We start from the raw sequence: 19,424 nt of genomic DNA, 5'->3' as shown, positions 1-19,424 counted from the left end.
TGTGTTCATGGAAAGAAAGATGGGATTCAAATATATAATCTTCAAATAGTGACTAATAGGAAAGTGGCTTTCACTCAGCCTGCATTTTTCAGTGAAGAGTCTGTTTGTGTAAGACTCATCTTCAAAAACAGCTAAGGATAGTGTGTTTCCTCTGAATGAATGACTGAAGGAACTGGATGGAGAAAAATGGAAACTGAATCCATATAAGACAGAGGTGCATACAGGAGTGAACATATTACACCTATGCTAAAATTACTCATTGTCAATTTCTGGACAAAGTACAAAGAGTTGGTTATTACCTTTAAAGCCCTATATGGTTTGGGTCCAGGTTATTATTATTTATTTACTTACTTACTTACTTACTTGCTTACTTTTATCCTGCTTTTCTCACACGAATGGGACTCAAAGCTGCATACAAAAAGAACACAACTACATAGTACAAAAACCCTCATCCCACAACCTTACATATAGACAATAACACATGATATAAATCCAAATTACATAAATATAAATAAAAACATAAAAATCACACATATATTATATCAATTTAAAAACTCTACACCTCAGACCACTGAGGTTATCCTAACCTATTAATACATTAAGCCGAACAGTTCAGAGCTCCATAACTCTGTCCATGTGAGCCTTGAGCATTATCTGACTGATGTGACTAGTCTTGTATGTTATTGGGGAAGGTCTGCTTCCATAAGAAGGTCTTTACTTCAGAGCGAAAGGCCAATAATGTGGGAGCTGAACGTACCTTTTTGGGGAGGGAATTCCAGAGCTGCGGGGCCACCACCGAAAAAGCCATCTCCCTCATTCCCACCAACCGTACTTGTGACGGTGGTGAGACCGAGAGGGGGTCTTCTTGTGATGATCTTAGGGCTCTTGTGGGCTGATAGGAGGAGATGTGGTCCCTCAAGTAGGCTGGGCCGAACCATTTTGGACTTTATAGGCCAAAGATAACATCTTGAATTGTGTCTGGAAACAAATTGGAAGCCATTGTAGCTTCTTCAGGAGTGGGGTAGTCCTTTCCCTGTATCCCTCTCCTGTCAGCAGTCTAGCAGCTGACCTTTGTATCTGTTGCAGTTTCTGAACACTCTACAGTAGTCTAGTCTAGATGTGACTAATGTGTGGACTGCCATGGCCAGATCGGGCTTTCCAAGGTATGGGCTCAGCTGGTGCACAATTTGGCCCTCCTGGCCAATGCCAACTTGCTGAGTCCAGGAAGACACCCAGACTGCAAAGCTGTGCCTTCAGGGGGAGTGTGACTCCATCCAGCAGAGGTTGCAACCAAATACCTTGATCAGCATTACAACTAACCAGTAGTACCTCCGTCTTGTCTGGATTCAGTTTCAATTTGTTCCTTCTCATCCAGTCCATCACAGCTGACAGGCACCAGTTTAAGGTTTTGACAGCATCCTTGGCATCAGGTGGAAATGAGTAATAGAAATCCGTGTTGACTATTAGCAATGACTGCATTTGTTTCTAAGTGTTTGCAGACCACTTCCTTAATGATCTTTTCCAGAACCTTGCCTGGTATCGACGTGAGGCTGACTGGACGGTAATTGTTTAGGTCGTTCTTTTTTCCCTTCTTGTGGTCCCTATCCTCAAGAAGGGAAAAAAGAACGACCCAAACAATTACCGTCTGGTCAGCCTCACATCGATACCAGGCAAGATTCTGGAAAAGATCATCAAGGAAGTGGTCTGCAAACACTTAGAAACAAATGCAGTCATTGCTAATAGTCAACACGGATTTACCAAAAACAAGTCATGCCAGACTAATCTGATCTCTTTTTTCGATAAAGTTACGAATTGGGTCGATACAGGGAATGCTGTGGATGTAGCGTACCTAGATTTCCGTAAGGCTTCCGACAAAGTCCCCCACGACCTTCTGACAAACAAACTAGTAAAATGTGGGCTAGACAAAACTATGGTTAGGTGGATCTGTAATTGGCTAAGCAAACGAACCCAAAGGGTGCTCACCAATGTGTCGTCTTCATCTTGGAAAGAAGTGACGAGTGGAGTGCCGCAGGGCTCCGTCCTGGGCCCGGTTCTGTTCAACATCTTTATTAACGACTTAGACGAAGGGTTAGAAGGCACGATCATCAAGTTTGCAGACGACACCAAACTGGGAGGGATAGCCAACACTCCAGAAGACAGGAGCAGAATTCAAAACGATCTTAACAGACTAGAGAGATGGGCCGAAACTAAAAAAATAAAGTTCAACAGGGACAAATGCAAGATACTTCACTTCGGCAGAAAAAATGGAATGCAAAAATACAGAATGGGGCACGCCTGGCTAGACAGCAGTACATGTGAAAAAGATCTTGGAGTCCTCGTGGACAACAAGTTAAACATGAGCCAGCAATGTGATGCGGCTGCTAAGAAAGCCAATGGGATTCTGGCCTGCATAAATAGGGGCATAGCATCTAGATCCAGGGAAGTCATGCTCCCCCTCTATTCTGCCTTGGTCAGACCACACCTGGAATACTGTGTCCAATTCTGGGCACCGCAGTTGAAGGGAGATGTTCACAAACTGGAAAGCGTCCAGAGGAAGGCAACTAAAATGATCAAATGTCTGGAGAACAAGCCCTATGAGGAGCGGCTTAAAGAGCTGGGTATGTTTAGCCTGCAGAAGAGAAGGCTAAGAGGAGACATGATAGCCATGTACAAATATGTGAGGGGAAGTCATAGGGAGGAGGGAGCAAGCTTGTTTTCTGCTGCCCTGAAGACTAGGACACGGAACAATGGCTTCAAACTACAGGAAAGGAGATTCCACCTGAACATCAGGAAGAACTTCCTCACTGTGAGGGCTGTTCGGCAGTGGAACTCTCTCCCCCGGACTGTGGTGGAGGCTCCTTCTTTGGAGGCTTTTAAACAGAGGCTGGATGGCCATCTCTCTGGGGTGCTTTGAATACGATTTCCTACTTCTTGGACTGGATGGCCCATGAAGTCTCTTCCAACTCTACTACTCTATGATTCTATGGTGTCATCTGCGTACAGATGGCACTGAACTCCAAAACTCCGGAGGATCTCCCAGCGGTTTCATATAGATGTTAAACAACATGGGGGACAGGATTGAACCCTGAGGGACCCACAAGGCAAAGACCATGGGGCTGAGCAGGAGTCCCCCAACACCATGTTCTGGTCCCGACCCTCTAGGAAGGACCAGAATCACTGTAGTACAGTGTCCCTTAGTCCCATTCCCACCAGGGAGTCCAGAAGGTTACTTATAGGATTTCTTTCTCCTGTACAATCGGGCCTGTGAACCTAGATCCTCTGGGAGACGTTTACCTTAACCAGCCAGAACCCAACTGGAGTGGCAAGTGTCATTCAAAGGACCTTTTTTATTGGTGCCCACTCCACAGCCCCAGACTGTAAATGAGCTACCAAAAGAGATTTGACAGTTAAACAAGCTCTCAGAATTTAAAACACATTAAAGACATATCTCTTCTGGCAGATCAAATCAATCAGTTTTAATCTATGAATTTTAAATTTACATTTTATTACTATTGCTGTTTTGATCTTTGTTCTATGTTTTTAATATATGTATTTAGTGGTCCCTTGTTTTATTTATGTATTTTAACAGTATTGTACCCACCTCAAGCCATGAGGAGAGATGGGTAACAAACAGAATCTGTTATTAGTATTAGTATTATTTTTCTACAGATGATAAAATGTGCTAATTTCTTAAGAGATGTCCATTTCTCTTTGCTAGTACAGGTCATCAGCAGCTGAACAGCCCAAGGTTTAAGTTTAACTTCATTGCCGATGTGGTGGAGAAGATAGCACCAGCAGTTGTCCATATTGAACTTTTCCTGCGGTGAGTTAGTTGCACTTTAGGAATAAAACAGTAGTAGTTTTGTCCAAAATATATCTTTCTTTATTTTTGCTAGCATGATAACAGTGTCTCTGGATTGTGTGACTTAGGTTTCCCAGAATTCTTTCACTATATTTTCATTGAAAGTAAATGAAAGTTCCATTATCCAGGAAAATAGTTGCTTCATACAAAATCTTTAATGTTTCAGATTTTTGCTGTTCTGTTATTTCTTCAATATCTGAGACCAGAGGGTTGCTTTTAGTTTACATGTGTCATGGATTTGTTCATCTGTTAGGACATCTTAACAACTCCTCGGTTTCAGCAATATTTATAGATAAACAACAGTTTTCTTTGGATGCTTCTGGAAAAATGATGTGGATGATTGCATTACTTTGGTTTTTTTTCTGGAAACTGCTTTAACTTTATGACTTCTTTTTCTTTGTTTTTAACAGGCACCCTCTGTTTGGTCACAATGTTCCTCTTTCCAGTGGATCTGGGTTTATTATGTCAGATACAGGTTTAATTGTGACCAATGCCCATGTTGTGTCCAGCAGTAGTACGGTGACTGGGCGACAACAGTTAAAAGTGCAATTACAAGATGGAGATACTTACGAAGCAAAAATCAAAGACATTGATAAGAAGTCTGATATAGCAACAATAAAGATCAACCCACGGGTAAGTAGAAAAGTGGTATCTGGAATGTGCGGTATGTGCCGTTTTTCGGAAGCCAGGAGTGTAGTTTGGTGTGACCAAATGCCACTACTCAGTTTTCCCCCATCCTTCTTCACACCATATTTATCATTTTCCTAGAGAATGAGGAAAACAGAAGCAGGAGGACGATCAGCAATATGGCTGGATCTCCACTGCCCTATATCCCGGGATCTGATCCCAGATTATCTTTTTATCCCAGATTATCTGGCGCAATGGGTTAAACCCTTGTTCTGGCAGGACTGCCCACCGAAAAGTTTGCGGTTTAATCTGGGGAGCAGGGTGAGCTCCCATCTCTCAGCTCCAGCTTCCCATGCAGGGACATGAGACAAGCCTTCCACAGGATGGTAAAACATCCGAGCATTCCCTGTGCAGTGTCCTTTAAGATGACCAATCCTCTCACACCAAGAAGGGACTTGCAGTTTCTGAAGTAGCTCCTGACACACACACAAAATCTAGCAGTGTAATCCATATAATCCAGTTCAAAGCAGATAATCTGGGATCACATCCTAGGATATAGGACAGTATAGATCCAGCCTAAGTTTCTTGTTCACCTATTCTTCTTTAATAGTTATAGTTATGGTTAATAAAAGAAACCCATTCAGCTTGGTAATGTCTTGCTGCTATAAGAAGTAACTGAACAAATGTACTCATCCAATTTTTTCTTTCACTTGAATAGTTTTGATAACTTGAGAATGATGTTTTCTTGATTTATATGTTGTTCATGGATATTTGGAAGTTCAGGAACAGCATCCAACATTAACTGTGGATTAGGGGAAGAGAATTGGAACAGATCCCGAGCAAACTCAATGACAAGAGCAGAATGTTACTAGTTTGCTTAGGATCTGTTCCAAACTCTTAGTTACATTTTGAGACCATAGTCATGTTTTTTTTCTCCCAACCATTCTGCAACACTGGATAAATTGAGTTTTTGTGGCAAGGAGGTTGAGACCCAAATTATCAGTCTGAGGATCATGTTCAGGAAGTGGCATCCAGCAAAACAGATAATAGTAACACGGGCTCAAATTATAGACTGTTTAATGTGTAGCATGCAACTTTATATCTTGTTTTTATACAGGGCCTTTCGACACAACCCTATATCCCAGAATATCAAGGCAGAAAGTCCCACAATATCTGTTTTGAACTGGGTTATCTGAGTCCACACTGTCATATATCCCAGTTCAAAGCAGAAAATGTGGGATTTTTCCAGCGAATTCTGTAGGCATCATAGATAGTTGAAAGTGTTTTAAACCTCCCAATCTACCATATTTATTTAAAAGGTGATATTCCTTTTAGAATATGTGTGATTAAAAACAATAGGAAGGACTCCATTGGTGCCAATCCTTGCCAAAGTTTTGATTTAAATGTTGACTAGAGTAAGAAACAGAAAATACTCAGAAAACAGGGGAATTCCAGGCATGAAACAATAAGGGCCAGCTAATACCTCCCAACAAAGGATTCCCCCAGGCAGGAAGAAGCCAGGTCTTGAAGCTGAAAGGCCATTCAGTGCTAATCAAGGTAGCCAGTTGCACTATTCACATTTGCCTCATACAGACAAGAGTTATTTCTCCCACTCTGGACATTGCTCAGATATATAAACCCCACTTGCCTAGTTTCCTTCAGACCTCACAAGCTCTGAGGATGCTTACCCTAGATGTGTGCAAAACATCAGGAGAAAATGCTTCTGGAACATGATCATACATCCTGGAAAACTCACAGCAACCCAGATAAATAGCTTTTTGTCATAGGAGCATTCTTTGCAGTCTGGCCAAACTTCGTATAGTTCATTATATTTTTGTATGTACATTAGAGTTGTGATCTGTGTTTTATCTTCCAGAAAAAGCTGCCTGCCCTGTCAATCGGACAGTCTGGCGATCTGAGGCCTGGGGAATTTGTGGTGGCTATGGGGAGCCCTTTTGCCTTGCAGAATACAGTGACAACAGGTATTGTCAGTACAGCTCAACGAGACGGGAAGGAGCTGGGCTTGAAAGATTCTGATATGGATTACATTCAGACAGATGCTATTATCAATGTGAGTAAACATATATGTCCTTTGAAAAATGTTATAAATGTAAGGACGTACACTTTTCACTTGCTTTTGTAAAAAGGCTATTGTAGAAATGTTGAAAAAGAGCACAGGCCAAGGGTAGGAATTATGTGGCTTTTCAGATGTTGTTGAAGTGAAACTTTTTAAAGCCCCAGTCAGCACAGCTAGGTTTGAGGAATGCTGAGGATTGCAGTTTACCAGCTTGTGGAAGGAGTCACAGTCTTTATCATTGCATAAGCTCATCACTTTGAAGATTCTGTGTATGTACTTTGAGGTCAGATTGTGATTTTAGTCCCAGTCCCTATTCACTAATTGGCTTTACTTGGCTCATTCATGTCCCACTGTTGTCAGCAGTGTTGTTTTCTCAGACTGTGCAGCTTTAAGGATTTCTTAGAGGTGTGTATCCTTTTGCACATCTCTCCTTTTTGCTTGCCCTTGACCAGCCATACTGGGCTCAATTGTCATCCTCTCTCTTTATTGTGCTGGGTCCTTCTTCAGAATGGAAAAAGTAAAGAAAGGAGCCAACTTGGTGTTCTCAGTGGTAGAGCTGTGAATACTAAAGAGGTTAGAGAACAACTCTGCTCACTTTAGCCACTTTCATCAGTGACAGCAAATATAGACTTTTGAGAAGGCGTAGCTGTAGACGGTATTAATATTTGCACTGAATTTGACACAGCCTGAATAAGGATTATGAGCAAGGATTACGGATGAATAGACCTATGCACTTTATGTTTTTAATCTGTTTATTGTTCTAAATGTTTGATTTGTCTAACTCGTTTTAATTTGTTTAAATTGATGGGATATTTATTGTTATGTTTTAATGGCATTGAATCGTGCTGGGGCTGTAATGCCTCTGTCACCTTAATGCCTCATTTTTGTACAGTTCAGATTAAAAAATATATTATTTATTTACTTCGTTTATTCCCTGCCTTTCTCATGGAATGAGAAAGGCAGGGAATAAATGAAGTAAATAAATAATATATTTTTAAATCTGAACTGTACAAAAATGAGGCATTAAGGTGACAGAATATCTTTGTGAGACATATAAGATGACATTGTTATTTAATAAAATATTTGTCTCTTAAATGTGATTCTCACTCTCTGAAATGAGCCTGAACATTTTCTGATATTATTTTGCAGTATGGGAACTCAGGAGGACCTCTGGTGAACTTGGTAAGAAATGTTTATATTGATTATGTCTCTGTTTGCAAAATGAAATGTAATGAAATAGTTGTTTTAAGAGGGACAGAAGTTGGAAATTTGTGATCTTGTTATCTTCACTGTGGTCAAATCAGGAAGCATTTTACATTCCTCTAAATCAGTGGTTCTCCACCTGGGATCCCCAGATGTTTTTGACCTTCTACTCCCAGAAATCCTAACAGCTGGTGAACTGGCTGGGATTTCTGGGAGTTGTAGGCCAAAAACATCTGGGGACCCCAGGTTGAGAATCACGGCTCTAAATAATTCATTGTTGGAGATCACATAATCACAACAATCTTTCCTTTTCTTATGCACTGAAAACAGAAGCTGAATGATAATAGTTATATACCGTATATACTCGAGTATAAGCTGACCCGAATATAAGCTGAGGCACCTAATTTTACCACAAAAAACTGGGAAAAGTTATTGACTCGAGTATAAGCCGAGGGTGGGAAATGCAGCAGCTACTGGTAAATTTCAAAATAAAAATAGATACCAATAAAATTACATTAACTGAGGCATAAGTGGGGTAAATGTTTTTTGAATATTTACCGTATTTCAAAGAAAAACAGTAAGCTAACTCTGTAAGTGCATAAGTAGGGTCAACAAAAACAATATGGTATCAAAAATAACTTTATAATAATCATCATCATCATTATCATCATCATCAACAATAACAACAACTTCCTTTGTATCCTGCTCTATCTATCTCCCCATGGGGACTCAGGTCGGCTTCCAACATAGTAACGGGCAAACATTCAATGCCTATATAATCAATGCAGAGCTAGATATAGCTCTATAATTATATATACTAATTCCACATTTGCATTTCCCCCCTGAAAAGTTTGCAAATGCTCTGTGCATTTCCCACCTGCAATATTTGCAAGTCCCATTTATCTATGTTTACATCTATCTAGACATCTCTCTCTGTGTGTGCATATTTTAAAGGCCTATATCTATATTAATATCTATCTATCTAGACATTGCTCTATATATAGAGAATTATATCTTTATAGGACTTGCAGAGGCTTGAGGGGGAAATTCATATATTAAATTAATTTATTTGTAGGGGGAAATCTATATATTATTTACAAGATTTGGGGCATGCATTTGCCCAATGAAGAAATGCAAGCAAATCCCTCCTAAAAACAACTTTGGCCTCTTTTCTCCTCCCCTTTCCCACCTCTTTTATTTATCCCTTTTCAAACTCTAAAAGTAGCCAGAAAAGGCTTTTTAAAACTTCCCTTCCTCTCCCAAAAACCCAGCCCATTTTTGTTTCCTTAGGAATAAAAAAGAAATACACATCTTCTGTTGCTCTTCTTTCCCTCCTTCCCTCCCTATTGACTCAAATGTTCTTGCAATAATAGTAATAATAATAATAATAAATCCTGCAAATTTGCAAGAGTCTCTCTTTTTCTTCCTCTTACACCCATGCAATATTTTCTTCTTCCTGGCTTGCAAGAGGCTCTCACTCACTCTTCTTTCGCTTTTGAAAACATTCCCTTGTCTCTCTCTCTCTTAAAAAATAAGATAACTCCAGCCTGGGAGGAGAAGCGGAGAAGGCAGGTTTTGGAAAAGAAAACATACTGTGGCCTCCAGGCTCCGCTGCCTGGCTTGACCTTGACCCGATTATAAGCCAGGGAGGCTTTTTCAGCCCCCCAAAAGAGATTAAAAAAACTCCGCTTATCTTTGAGTATATATGGTATCTCCTCTTAAATCAAGCCAGTTCACAGATTTTTATCTCAAGTTCTCATCTCAATGGCTTTGGCTTACCCAAGGTGTCAAGAAGAAAGAATGAATATGCAACTATATACATGAAAGCATGAGACAATACTTAAACTCTGATTGATACCATGAGTTTAATTGTGGGCTATCCCAGGCCAGTCTCTCCCACAAAAGAGCTTTTTGCGTATTACTGTCTGATGTGTCTATTTGTCAACTTTTAATCCTCTGCATCTTGAGGACCACAGCCTCTCCCAACTTTATACTTTCTGTGTGAAGGGGAGAATCAAGGGAGCTGTATAACATTGTAAGCTACTTTGGGCTTGTCTTACATTAGCAAAGGACCCCAGGCTCACTGGTTTCCTTATGACAGAGCTACTTCTTTTGAGTATTTCAGGGTTTATTTGGTTTAAAGTAATTTTGCCTGGGCAAAGGCAGAGGATACTATGGAGTTTCCAGCAAAATACAGATATTACATTGCTTTGGTGCAGCCTGAACAGCATGATTGGGTCTGATCTGCTGTGGGAAAGGGGGCAGATTGTAGCTGACAGCAGAATCGGGTGTTACACATCCAGCATGTAAGAGGCGGGTGATCCCCACTCCTTGCTGGTCATGCAGGTGCCCCGTTCTGACATTGGCACAGGTGCCACCTGACCATTTTCCCTCCTTCAACAGTGCCAACTACAAAGAAAGGGCCTGACCAGAGAGAGAATGGGGAGTTAGGCAAGGACTGTGAACAAGGGAACCACATCAATGCAGCCATTTTTCAGCAGCAAAATCAAATTTCTTAATTCTGCACAGATGTCCAATTTAGATTTGCAGAGCAATATATTATTCAAGTGGTAACCAAGACACCAACTAAACCAAAGATAAGGCAGAGAGGAAACATAGTTTTAAAAATCAGTTTTAAAAATGATCAGGACATTTCTGATCCATAGATAGGCAAAGAGGGAAATTAGACTTAAGTCATCTACCATCAACTAGTTTAGCTAAGTATTGTTACACAGCTGTTTTATATTCCTACGTTTTATGAATTTGTGTTTTTAACTGTTTTGTTGTTTTTAACAATGTTTTTATTTTAATCTATGTTTTTGCTTTGATTGATTGTTTGTATTTGTGTCTATGGGCATTTTGTCCCATACATAAACCACCCCGAGTCCCGTTTGGGAGATAGTGGCGAGCTATAAGGATAAAGTTATTATTAAAATTATTATTACTAGATTTCAGCATGACTGCATGGAGCGCCGTTACCTTCCCACCAGAGCGGTACCTATTGATCTATTCACATTGTCATATTTTCGAACTGCTAGGTTGGCAGGAGCTGGAGCTAACAGCGGCCACTCACGCCGCTCCCGGGGCTTGAACCTGGGACCTTTCGGTCTGCAGCTCAGTGCTTTAATGCACCGGGGCTCCTCGCAGAGTGGATTACATAATACATATACAGAATACATATACGGCAAATATTCAATGCCATTACACAACTGACAACAAAGACAGACAGTACATAGACAGAGGCAAGGCATCCCATCTCCAGCATCTGGAGGCTGTGCTCAACTCGGCCATGGGGAGGTGCCTGTTGTCCATGGACGCCTTCCTGATCGAATTTTGCCTACATATTTTCAGGGGCGCCTTTTCACTCCCTGACTAAGCAGTGCCTATTTATCTACTCACATTGCTGTTTCGAACTGCTAGGTGAGCAAAAACTAGGGCTGATGGCGGGAAATCACCCTGACCTGCAGTTCGAAATGCCAACCTTCCAGTCGACAAGATTTTCAGTAGCTGGCATTTTAACCCGCCGTGCTCCTGAATTTTTTCTGGAGCACAGTATTTTCTCTGAGTGAATTTTGGGGACCTGGTCAGTGCCGAATAAGATGGTTTGACTGCAAATGACTTGAGAATGCAGATCTACTAGTCATTTGGTGTCTGTACTCTAAGATGTTGAAGTGGGGATGCATCTCAGTTTGGATCAGATTCTGGTGACATTGGTGACGGTGATCAATTCTACATTCAATGTGTTGTCGAAGGCTTTCATGGCCGGGATCACAGGGTTGTTGTATGTCTTTCGGGCTGTGGGGCCATGTTCCAGAAGTATTCTCTCCTGACGTTTCGCCCACCTCTATGGCAGGCATCCTCAGAGGTTGTGAGGTATGGATAAACTAGGCATGGAAAGGAAAAATATATATCTGTGGAGAGTCCAGGGTGTGGCAAAAGTCCTTTGTTACTGGGAAGCCAGCATTAATGTTTCAGTTAATCACCCTAATTAGCCACACCCTGGACTCTCTACAGATATATATATTTTTTCCTTTCCTTGCCTAGTTTATCCATACCTCACAACCTCTGAGGATGCCTGCCATAGATGTGGGCGAAACGTCAGGAGAGAATACTTCTAGAACATGGGCACACAGCCCGAAAGACATACAACAACCCAATTCTACATTCAATCTTGATGTTCAGAAGCATATGCTGTATGTCAGGGATGGATGGTGAGGAATATTCTTGCCTTCTTGTGACATTTGCGACCTCCTCTAGAACGTTCGGCTGGAATAAGTCAGCCTCAATGGTCCTTGGTGCTCTTATGACTCAAGGGTATCTTTCCCCAGTACCAAAGAACCTTGAATGGCATTATACTCTTCACTCATTTAGAATTCCACTTTCATATGTACCTTCCATGTAAAGTAGAGGTGTAATTGTTGGACTAGGATGCTAGGAGACGAAGGTTTGAATCAGCCATGGAAACTCACTGGGTGATCTTAGGCAAGTCATACTCTTTCTGTCTCAGAGAAGAGTTGAAAGCTTTTTCTAAATAAATCTTGTAAAAAAAAAACTCTCGTGATATATTCATCTTGGAGTTGTTAGAGGAAAAAAACCCTTGAAGGTACACAGCAACGCCATCAGCAATGTATCTTCTAGGTAGGAGTAGCCTATTATAGCTACAATAGAATAAGAACAGAAGTTGTGATGAATGTATTTTAAAGTAAAACTTCCTAAAATAATGCAGAAACTTGCATCTGTGGTCTATATTTCAACAGGACGGTGAAGTGATTGGCATCAATACTTTAAAAGTTACTGCTGGGATTTCCTTTGCAATTCCTTCCGATCGTATTGCCCAATTCCTCTCGGAGAATTATGACAAAAAAGGTAATAGTAAAATTGATAAATAGTGGCAGGAGACTAGTAAAAGGATACTGTGTTTCAGACAGTGTGTAGCTACAAATGTTCTTAAAGAATGATGCCACAGGTCACTCTGAAGTCTTTGTGGGAGTAAATTAGAAACAGAAACATTCCCCTGCCTTTAGCACTGGTCTACTCTGCAGCTGTAAATCTCCTTACAAGACGCCTTGTATTCTAATCAGAAATACTTCCAAGACTGTGATAAGACAAAACTTGTGTGGCATTACTATGTATAGCCATTGTTTCTGTTTAGCAGGGGAAAGGTTAATATTGAGCATTGTAAGACAAAAGTCAGCATCAGCAACCAAAGATATTGTGACTCCTAGCCAAATAATTCCTTTGCACTGGAAAACATGGGAGCAGAGGAGACTACTTGCCCAATGAGTTCCTGGCCCAATGAGTTCAATGACTACTTGCCCTTGAGTTCCTGGCCTCCTCTCTGGGAACTTAGACTGGATCTACACTGCCATATAATCCAGTTTTTTTTTATTGTGTTAGAGGCAACTTGAGAATATACTGCAAGTCGCTTCTGGTGTGAGAGAATTGGCCGTCTACAGAGACGTTGCCCAGGGGATGCCCGGATGTGTTGTGATTCTGCTGGGAGGCTTTTCTCATGCCCCCGCAAGATAGAACTGACAGGTGGAAGCTCACCCTATCTTACAGGTTCAAACCGGCAACCTTCAAGTCAGCAACCCAGCATTCAGGTCAGCAGTTCAATTGGCACAAGGATTTAACCCATTGCATCACTACAGCTCAATGATCCAGATTATCAAAGCAGATAATCCGGATTCTCTAATTTGAACTGGATTATACGAATTTACACTGACATATAATCAAGTTCAAAGCAAATAATCTGGATTTTATATTGCAGTGTAGATGGGGTCTTAGTGTTTCTTCCCTTTTCCCTCTAACTCTGCTCCCATCACATATTTGTGATTTATGCAAAATTTATAGTACAAGACTTTTACTGGACTGTGAATATTGTCCGTATTATAAAATGCCTAATAGTACACTATGGTTGTACACCTGCCTGGCTCTGTGCAAAAGAAAACCTTTATATATTTTACAGTGGCGTACTTTCTCTATTGAGCCTGGTGTGGCTTTCCCCCCATGTGTGAAGTCATCTGTTCCAGGGTATATATATACACACAACTTAATACATGGTGAATTACTTGAGGCCCTTTTAAGCCTTTTGTCTTATTTCCCACATTACTCTTCTGCATTTGGCGGGAGCTGCCTCCCTGCCCCCTTTCCTTTCCTCATGTAATCATTGCCGCAAATGCTTATTCATGCTGTTAGACCCATAGCTCTGGGGAGTGCTTATCCACAGAATAGGCTCAGCCTCACAGGCAGTTACGCCAGCTTCTCCTTTACTGCTGCTGAACCAAGGTGACTCAGTCCTCACATTGGAAGCTGTGGGATTCGGAGCAATGAAGTGCTAGAACTGCCTCCTGGAGCCCAATTTTTCTGCTGGGCCAGCCAACAAAGCAGTCAGGCTTCATGGTGCTTGAGGGGATTTTTTTTGGTTCATATTTCAATATCTACCTTGACAGTGGATTGGATGCAACGTTTGGTAGTAAACACAATTAAAGCATTTTAGAATGCTTATGTAATTTCTGATATTATTCCAACCAACTCTGGAAAGACTCGAGCGCCAGCTGCAGAAATAATTACTGTTTCCATCTAGGTTACATTTTAATAACATGCAAATTTAACATACAAATGCTTAGAACCCCAAATTGTGGAGCTATCATTTTGAAAAGAAACATAGGGCCAGAAAGATTTCACAAGGAAAAGGATTTTGAGATGTTTCGTCTGCTGTTGGACTAAGGAGAATAATGCACATGAATCCTGCTTGCATGTACAGCCTTGCAATCTGTTGACTAATGTGACTGTGGCCCTTGTTCTCTCTGCTAAAATCAAGATGGAACTTTCCTTAGGATATTATTTGGGCCATCTGTCACCATTCCACCTCATGGTCATTCTCCTTTCATAATGATGCACCTTGATGATATGGAGAGCAACTAGAAATATTATAAATTGCCCACCGTATACAATACTCTCATCCAAACGAATGAAGGGACATCAGGTTCTAAAAGACACCGAAACAACAAATTGCAAAATGTGTGTCTCTCCTCGATCCTTCGACTATATTACATTTGTCACCCTCCAACCTTGAAGTTATATGGCTGGAATGAAGAAACCTTGGGGTAGCCACAAATATATTTATTTGTAGAAGAACTGCAATGAATGCCCATTTTGTGTTTTCACATAATTTCTGTAACTTAGAATTCTATAATTTTAAGTGTATGTCATTTGTTCTACGCTCCAGATCTTGGGTTTCTAGGACAGTGCTTGCTGCACATTGGTCTAAAAGTATATTCAGGCATTACAAACCCATCCTTTTAGAAAGAAGGAAGGAACATGCTTAAGTTGCCTGAAGAACTGCACAATTTTCATGATTTGAGTTCTCTTGTCATGCTTTCTGTAGTTTTTCCATGTTTTTCCAGCCATAGACCCAAATTTCTGTTTAAAAAATTACACCAATGAAAATGTCTACTTTATTAACTGAGGCATGCTATATTTAGCACTGTGCTCCTGTCATTGAGAGACTGTCTTAGGTTCAGGGCCCGATAGGCCAAGGCAAAACGCCTGCCTGAATGTCAAGAAAGGGACTGCCAGTCAGTCTCAACAACAGTAGATTAATTGGGTCAAAGTTTTAGCTCAGTATAAAGGCAAGTTTGCAGTTTGTATTGTCACAAAACTGGAACAAAGTTGCCTTCTTTCCTTTAAAAAATCTTACAAAATGTATACCTTTAAGGGTGCTGCTAAAGGATCAAATTCTAGCACTCATCCCATCCATGCTGAAAGACCTAGAATTTGGTGTCTCGAGCTGAGATTATGAGTGGGCATATTTTTCGAGGTTCGAGGTGAACATCTTGTCTGTTAGGAGCATTTACAACAGAAGACATGTCAGAAAACCCAGAGTCAAGCTTCCGTTAGTAAAGGAAGAGGTTTTTGTGAAGCTTGAGAATTCAGTCAGTGAACCTACCTGCCATGTTGGATCTTTTTTTTCTGATTCTAAATTAATTTATAGGCATCTATGAATTAATTTAACATGGCAGTCATGTTTAAAGGATAATATTTAAACATGATTGCCATGTTTAAATTCTGAAACGATGTCATAAGAAGGATCATTAAGGAAGTGGTCTGCAAACACTTAGAAAGGAATGTGGTCATTGCTAATATTCAACACAGATTTATCAAAAACAAGACATGCCAGACTAATCTGATCTCTTTTTTTGATAGAATTACAAGCCGGGTAGATACAGGGAACACCGTGGATGTAGCATATCTGGACTTCAGTAAGGCCTTCAGCAAGGTCTCCCATGATCTTCTGGCAAACAAACTAGTCAAATGTGGGCTAAGCAAAACTACAGTTAGGTGGATCTATAATTAGTTAAGTGAATGAACCCAAATGGTGCTCACCAATGCTTCCTCTTCATCCTGGAAAGAAGTGATGAGTGGAGTGCCATAAGCAGGGTTCCATTCTTGGCCCGGTTTTGTTCAACATCTTTATTAATGACTTAGATGAAGGATTAGAAGACATGATCATCAAGTTTGCAGATGACACCAAATTGGGAGGGATAGCTAATACTTCAGAAAATCGGAGCAGAATCCGAAATGATCTCAACAGATTAGAGAGATGGTGCAAAACTAACAAAATGAACTTCAGCAGGGACAAATGCAAGAGACTCCACTTGGGCAGAAAAAAAGAAATTGCAAAGATACAGAATGGGGGATGCCTGGCTTGACAGCAGTACGTGTGAAAAAGATCTTGGAGTCCTCGTGGACAACAAGTTACAGTAAACATGAGCCAACAATGTCATGCGATGGCAAAAAGGCCAATGAAATTTTGACCTGCATAAATAGGAGTATAGTGTCTAGATCCAGGGAAGTCATGCTACCCCTCTATTCCATAGAACAAGCCCTATGAGGAGCAGCTTAAAGAGCTGGGCATGTTTAGCCTGCAGAAGAGAAGGCTGAGAGAAGACATGATGGTCATGTGTAAATGTGTGAGGGGAAGTCATAGGGAGGAGGGAGTAAGTTTGTTTTCTGCCATGGAGACTAGGATGCTGAACAATGGCTTTAAACTACAGGAAAGGAGATTCCACCTGAACATTAGGAAGAACTGTTCAGCAGTGAAACTTTTCTGCACTGGAGTGTGATGGAGGTATCTTTGGAGGCTTTTAAGCAGAGGCTGGATGGGTGCTTTGAATGTGATTTTCCTACTTCTTGGCAGGGGGTTAGACTGGATGGCCCATGAGGTCTCTTCCAACTCTATGATTCTAAGGAGCAGGTTTGTTTTCTGCTACCCTGGAGACTAGGATTCAGAATAGTGGGTTCAAATGACAGGAAAGGAGATGCCATCTGAATACAGTAGAGTCTCACTTATCCAACATTCACTTATCCAACGTTCTGGATTATCCAACGCAGTCTGCCTCCCGCCCAGATGCACAACTGTTTCTCTAGGCAGCAAGGACTGAACTTTTTACACATTTTATTTCTGACAATGTTGTTACTGTAAGTTCATTTTATGCAATTCTATCTTTATTTGTAGTTGGTTAGTAGCCAATGTTTTCGTAGTCAGTGTTTTCAATATATTGTGATGTTTCGGTGCTAAATTCGTAAATACAGTAATTACTACATAATATTACCATGTATTGAACTGCTTTTTCTGTCTATTTGTTGTAAAACATGATGTTTTGGTGCTTAATTTGTAAAACCATAACGTAATTTGACATTTAATAGAATTTTCCTTAATCCCTCCTTATTATCCAACCTTTTTACTTATCCAACATTCTGCTAGCCCGTTTATGTTGCATAAGTGAGGCTCTACTGTATTAGGAAGAACTTCCTGACTATAAGCTCTGTTCTGGAATTGAATGCTTCCTCAGAGTGTGGTGGAAGCTCCTTCCTTGGGCTTTTAAACAAAGATTGGATGGCCATCTTCTGACATGACTTGATGGCCCATGTGATCTCTTCCAACTCTATGATTCTAATGATCTTTAAAAATGTCTTAACAAGTATTGCTGATTTTTATTCCAGATGGGAAGAAAAGATTTATTGGCATAAGGATGCTCACAATCACCCCTGTGTAAGTCTTTCTATTGTATTCATATACAGAATGTCTTGACTTGTCCTTCATATCTCTGTTGCCTGTAGTCTTGGCCCTGAGTCATGGGTGGTGGAGACTTCCCACTAAGTCTACATTGAAGAGCATCAGAGAGAGACTGGTTGTTTTGATCCTCCGTGATGCCCTGACATGGCATTGAAGTGATCAATTTTTCTTTCCTTCAAAGCTTCTCTCCCCCTTCACCCACATTTCTGCATACAGTAGAGTCTCACTTATCCAACATCCGCTTATCCAACGTTCTGGATTATCCAACACATTTTTGTAGTCAATGTTTTCAATACATCGTGATATTTTGGTGCTAAATTTGTAAATACAGTAATTACTACATAGCATTACTATTGAACATAGCCTATTTTTATGTCAAATTTGTTGTATAACATGATGTTTTGGTGTATAATTTGTAAAATCATAATCTAATTTGATGTTTAACAGGCTTCTCCTTAATCTCTCCTTATTATCCAACATATTCGCTTATCTAACGTTCTGCCGGCCCGTTTATGTTGGATAAGTGAGGCTCTACTGTACTTCTTTCTCTTTATCTACTGTCTCCCACCCCTTCCTTACGTACAAACAAAGTAGCCCTCCAGCACTATCCAATTGCTTTTTCCTGAAGTTTCAGCCCCCCAGGCCTCTTAATATTAAAATATTTTAAATATGAAATTTGCCTAGCCACCGGCACCTCTATATGCATATTTGGTATGATTTGCTTTTTAATGACATTTTCATAAACTGTTGTTTTTAAATTAGGATATTAAATTGGGGTAGAAATTCAGTTAAAATGGAGTAGAAATCTTAGGTTTTTCAAAAACTGCTACTAGAAGGAAAAATATAATGGGGGATATTTGCCCGTGATGGTGGTGAAGACTGAAAATGACAATGGTTATGAAATGATTCCATTATTTTAATATGTATGTTTTTTAGGCTAATGGAAGAACTGAAGGTTAATAATCCAGATTTTCCAGATGTCATTAGTGGAATTTATGTCCACGAAGTTGTTCCAAATTCACCATCACAAAGGTATGTTGGGCCTAAACTAGAAACCATTTCTCTCTTCAAAGTATACTAAATCTAACAAAAATCAACAAATGCACACCTGCTTTGAAGAGTCATAAAGTACACATAACTGATCTTTTGTTTTTTAGGTGTCATGCTTTAATGACACCTGCTTTAATGAGGGGCAGATGGAGCATGTTTAGTATTTGCCTGGAAGCTTTCTTGGTTTCTGTTTGTCATCTCCTTGGCACATTAGCTTGGATCCTAGGATAACTTAACTTCCACTTTTCAGAAGCCTTCACTGCAGCAAACACACTAAGAGTCTCATAATGCCTTGAAGACATTTTGGAGTGGACTATAATTCTTAAAGGGATATATCTTAATGTCAGCCGTTCCCAACCTTATGCAAATTATGGTGTTTAAAATATGTGTGTTTGAAACACAAAAATTAGCCAGATTTTTTAAACACCCCATAGTACATAGTCACCCCATAGACTAGTTTTGAAATTTCTGTAACTCAAACTACTTTTACTAAGCATGTGTTTGTGTAATAGACTACAGATAGC

At 40.3% G+C, this 19,424-nt stretch overlaps 1 protein-coding gene across 1 annotated transcript in view; it reads left to right on the top strand.

The window, feature by feature from the left end:
- The window catches only part of htra3 (HtrA serine peptidase 3), a 42,847-nt gene that overhangs the window by 18,657 nt on the left and 4,766 nt on the right, over positions 1-19,424 (top strand). The window contains exons 2-8 of the mRNA XM_008115933.3: positions 3,724-3,823; positions 4,273-4,495; positions 6,366-6,560; positions 7,716-7,748; positions 12,527-12,635; positions 17,778-17,826; positions 18,787-18,882. Of these exons, the coding sequence (XP_008114140.2) occupies positions 3,724-3,823; positions 4,273-4,495; positions 6,366-6,560; positions 7,716-7,748; positions 12,527-12,635; positions 17,778-17,826; positions 18,787-18,882 (805 nt within the window). The remainder of the gene's footprint in view (positions 1-3,723; positions 3,824-4,272; positions 4,496-6,365; positions 6,561-7,715; positions 7,749-12,526; positions 12,636-17,777; positions 17,827-18,786; positions 18,883-19,424) is intronic.

Source organism: Anolis carolinensis, chromosome 5, assembly GCF_035594765.1.
Source record: "Anolis carolinensis isolate JA03-04 chromosome 5, rAnoCar3.1.pri, whole genome shotgun sequence".
Lineage (NCBI taxonomy): Eukaryota > Metazoa > Chordata > Lepidosauria > Squamata > Dactyloidae > Anolis > Anolis carolinensis.
This window is presented reverse-complemented; position numbering and strand designations above follow the sequence as displayed.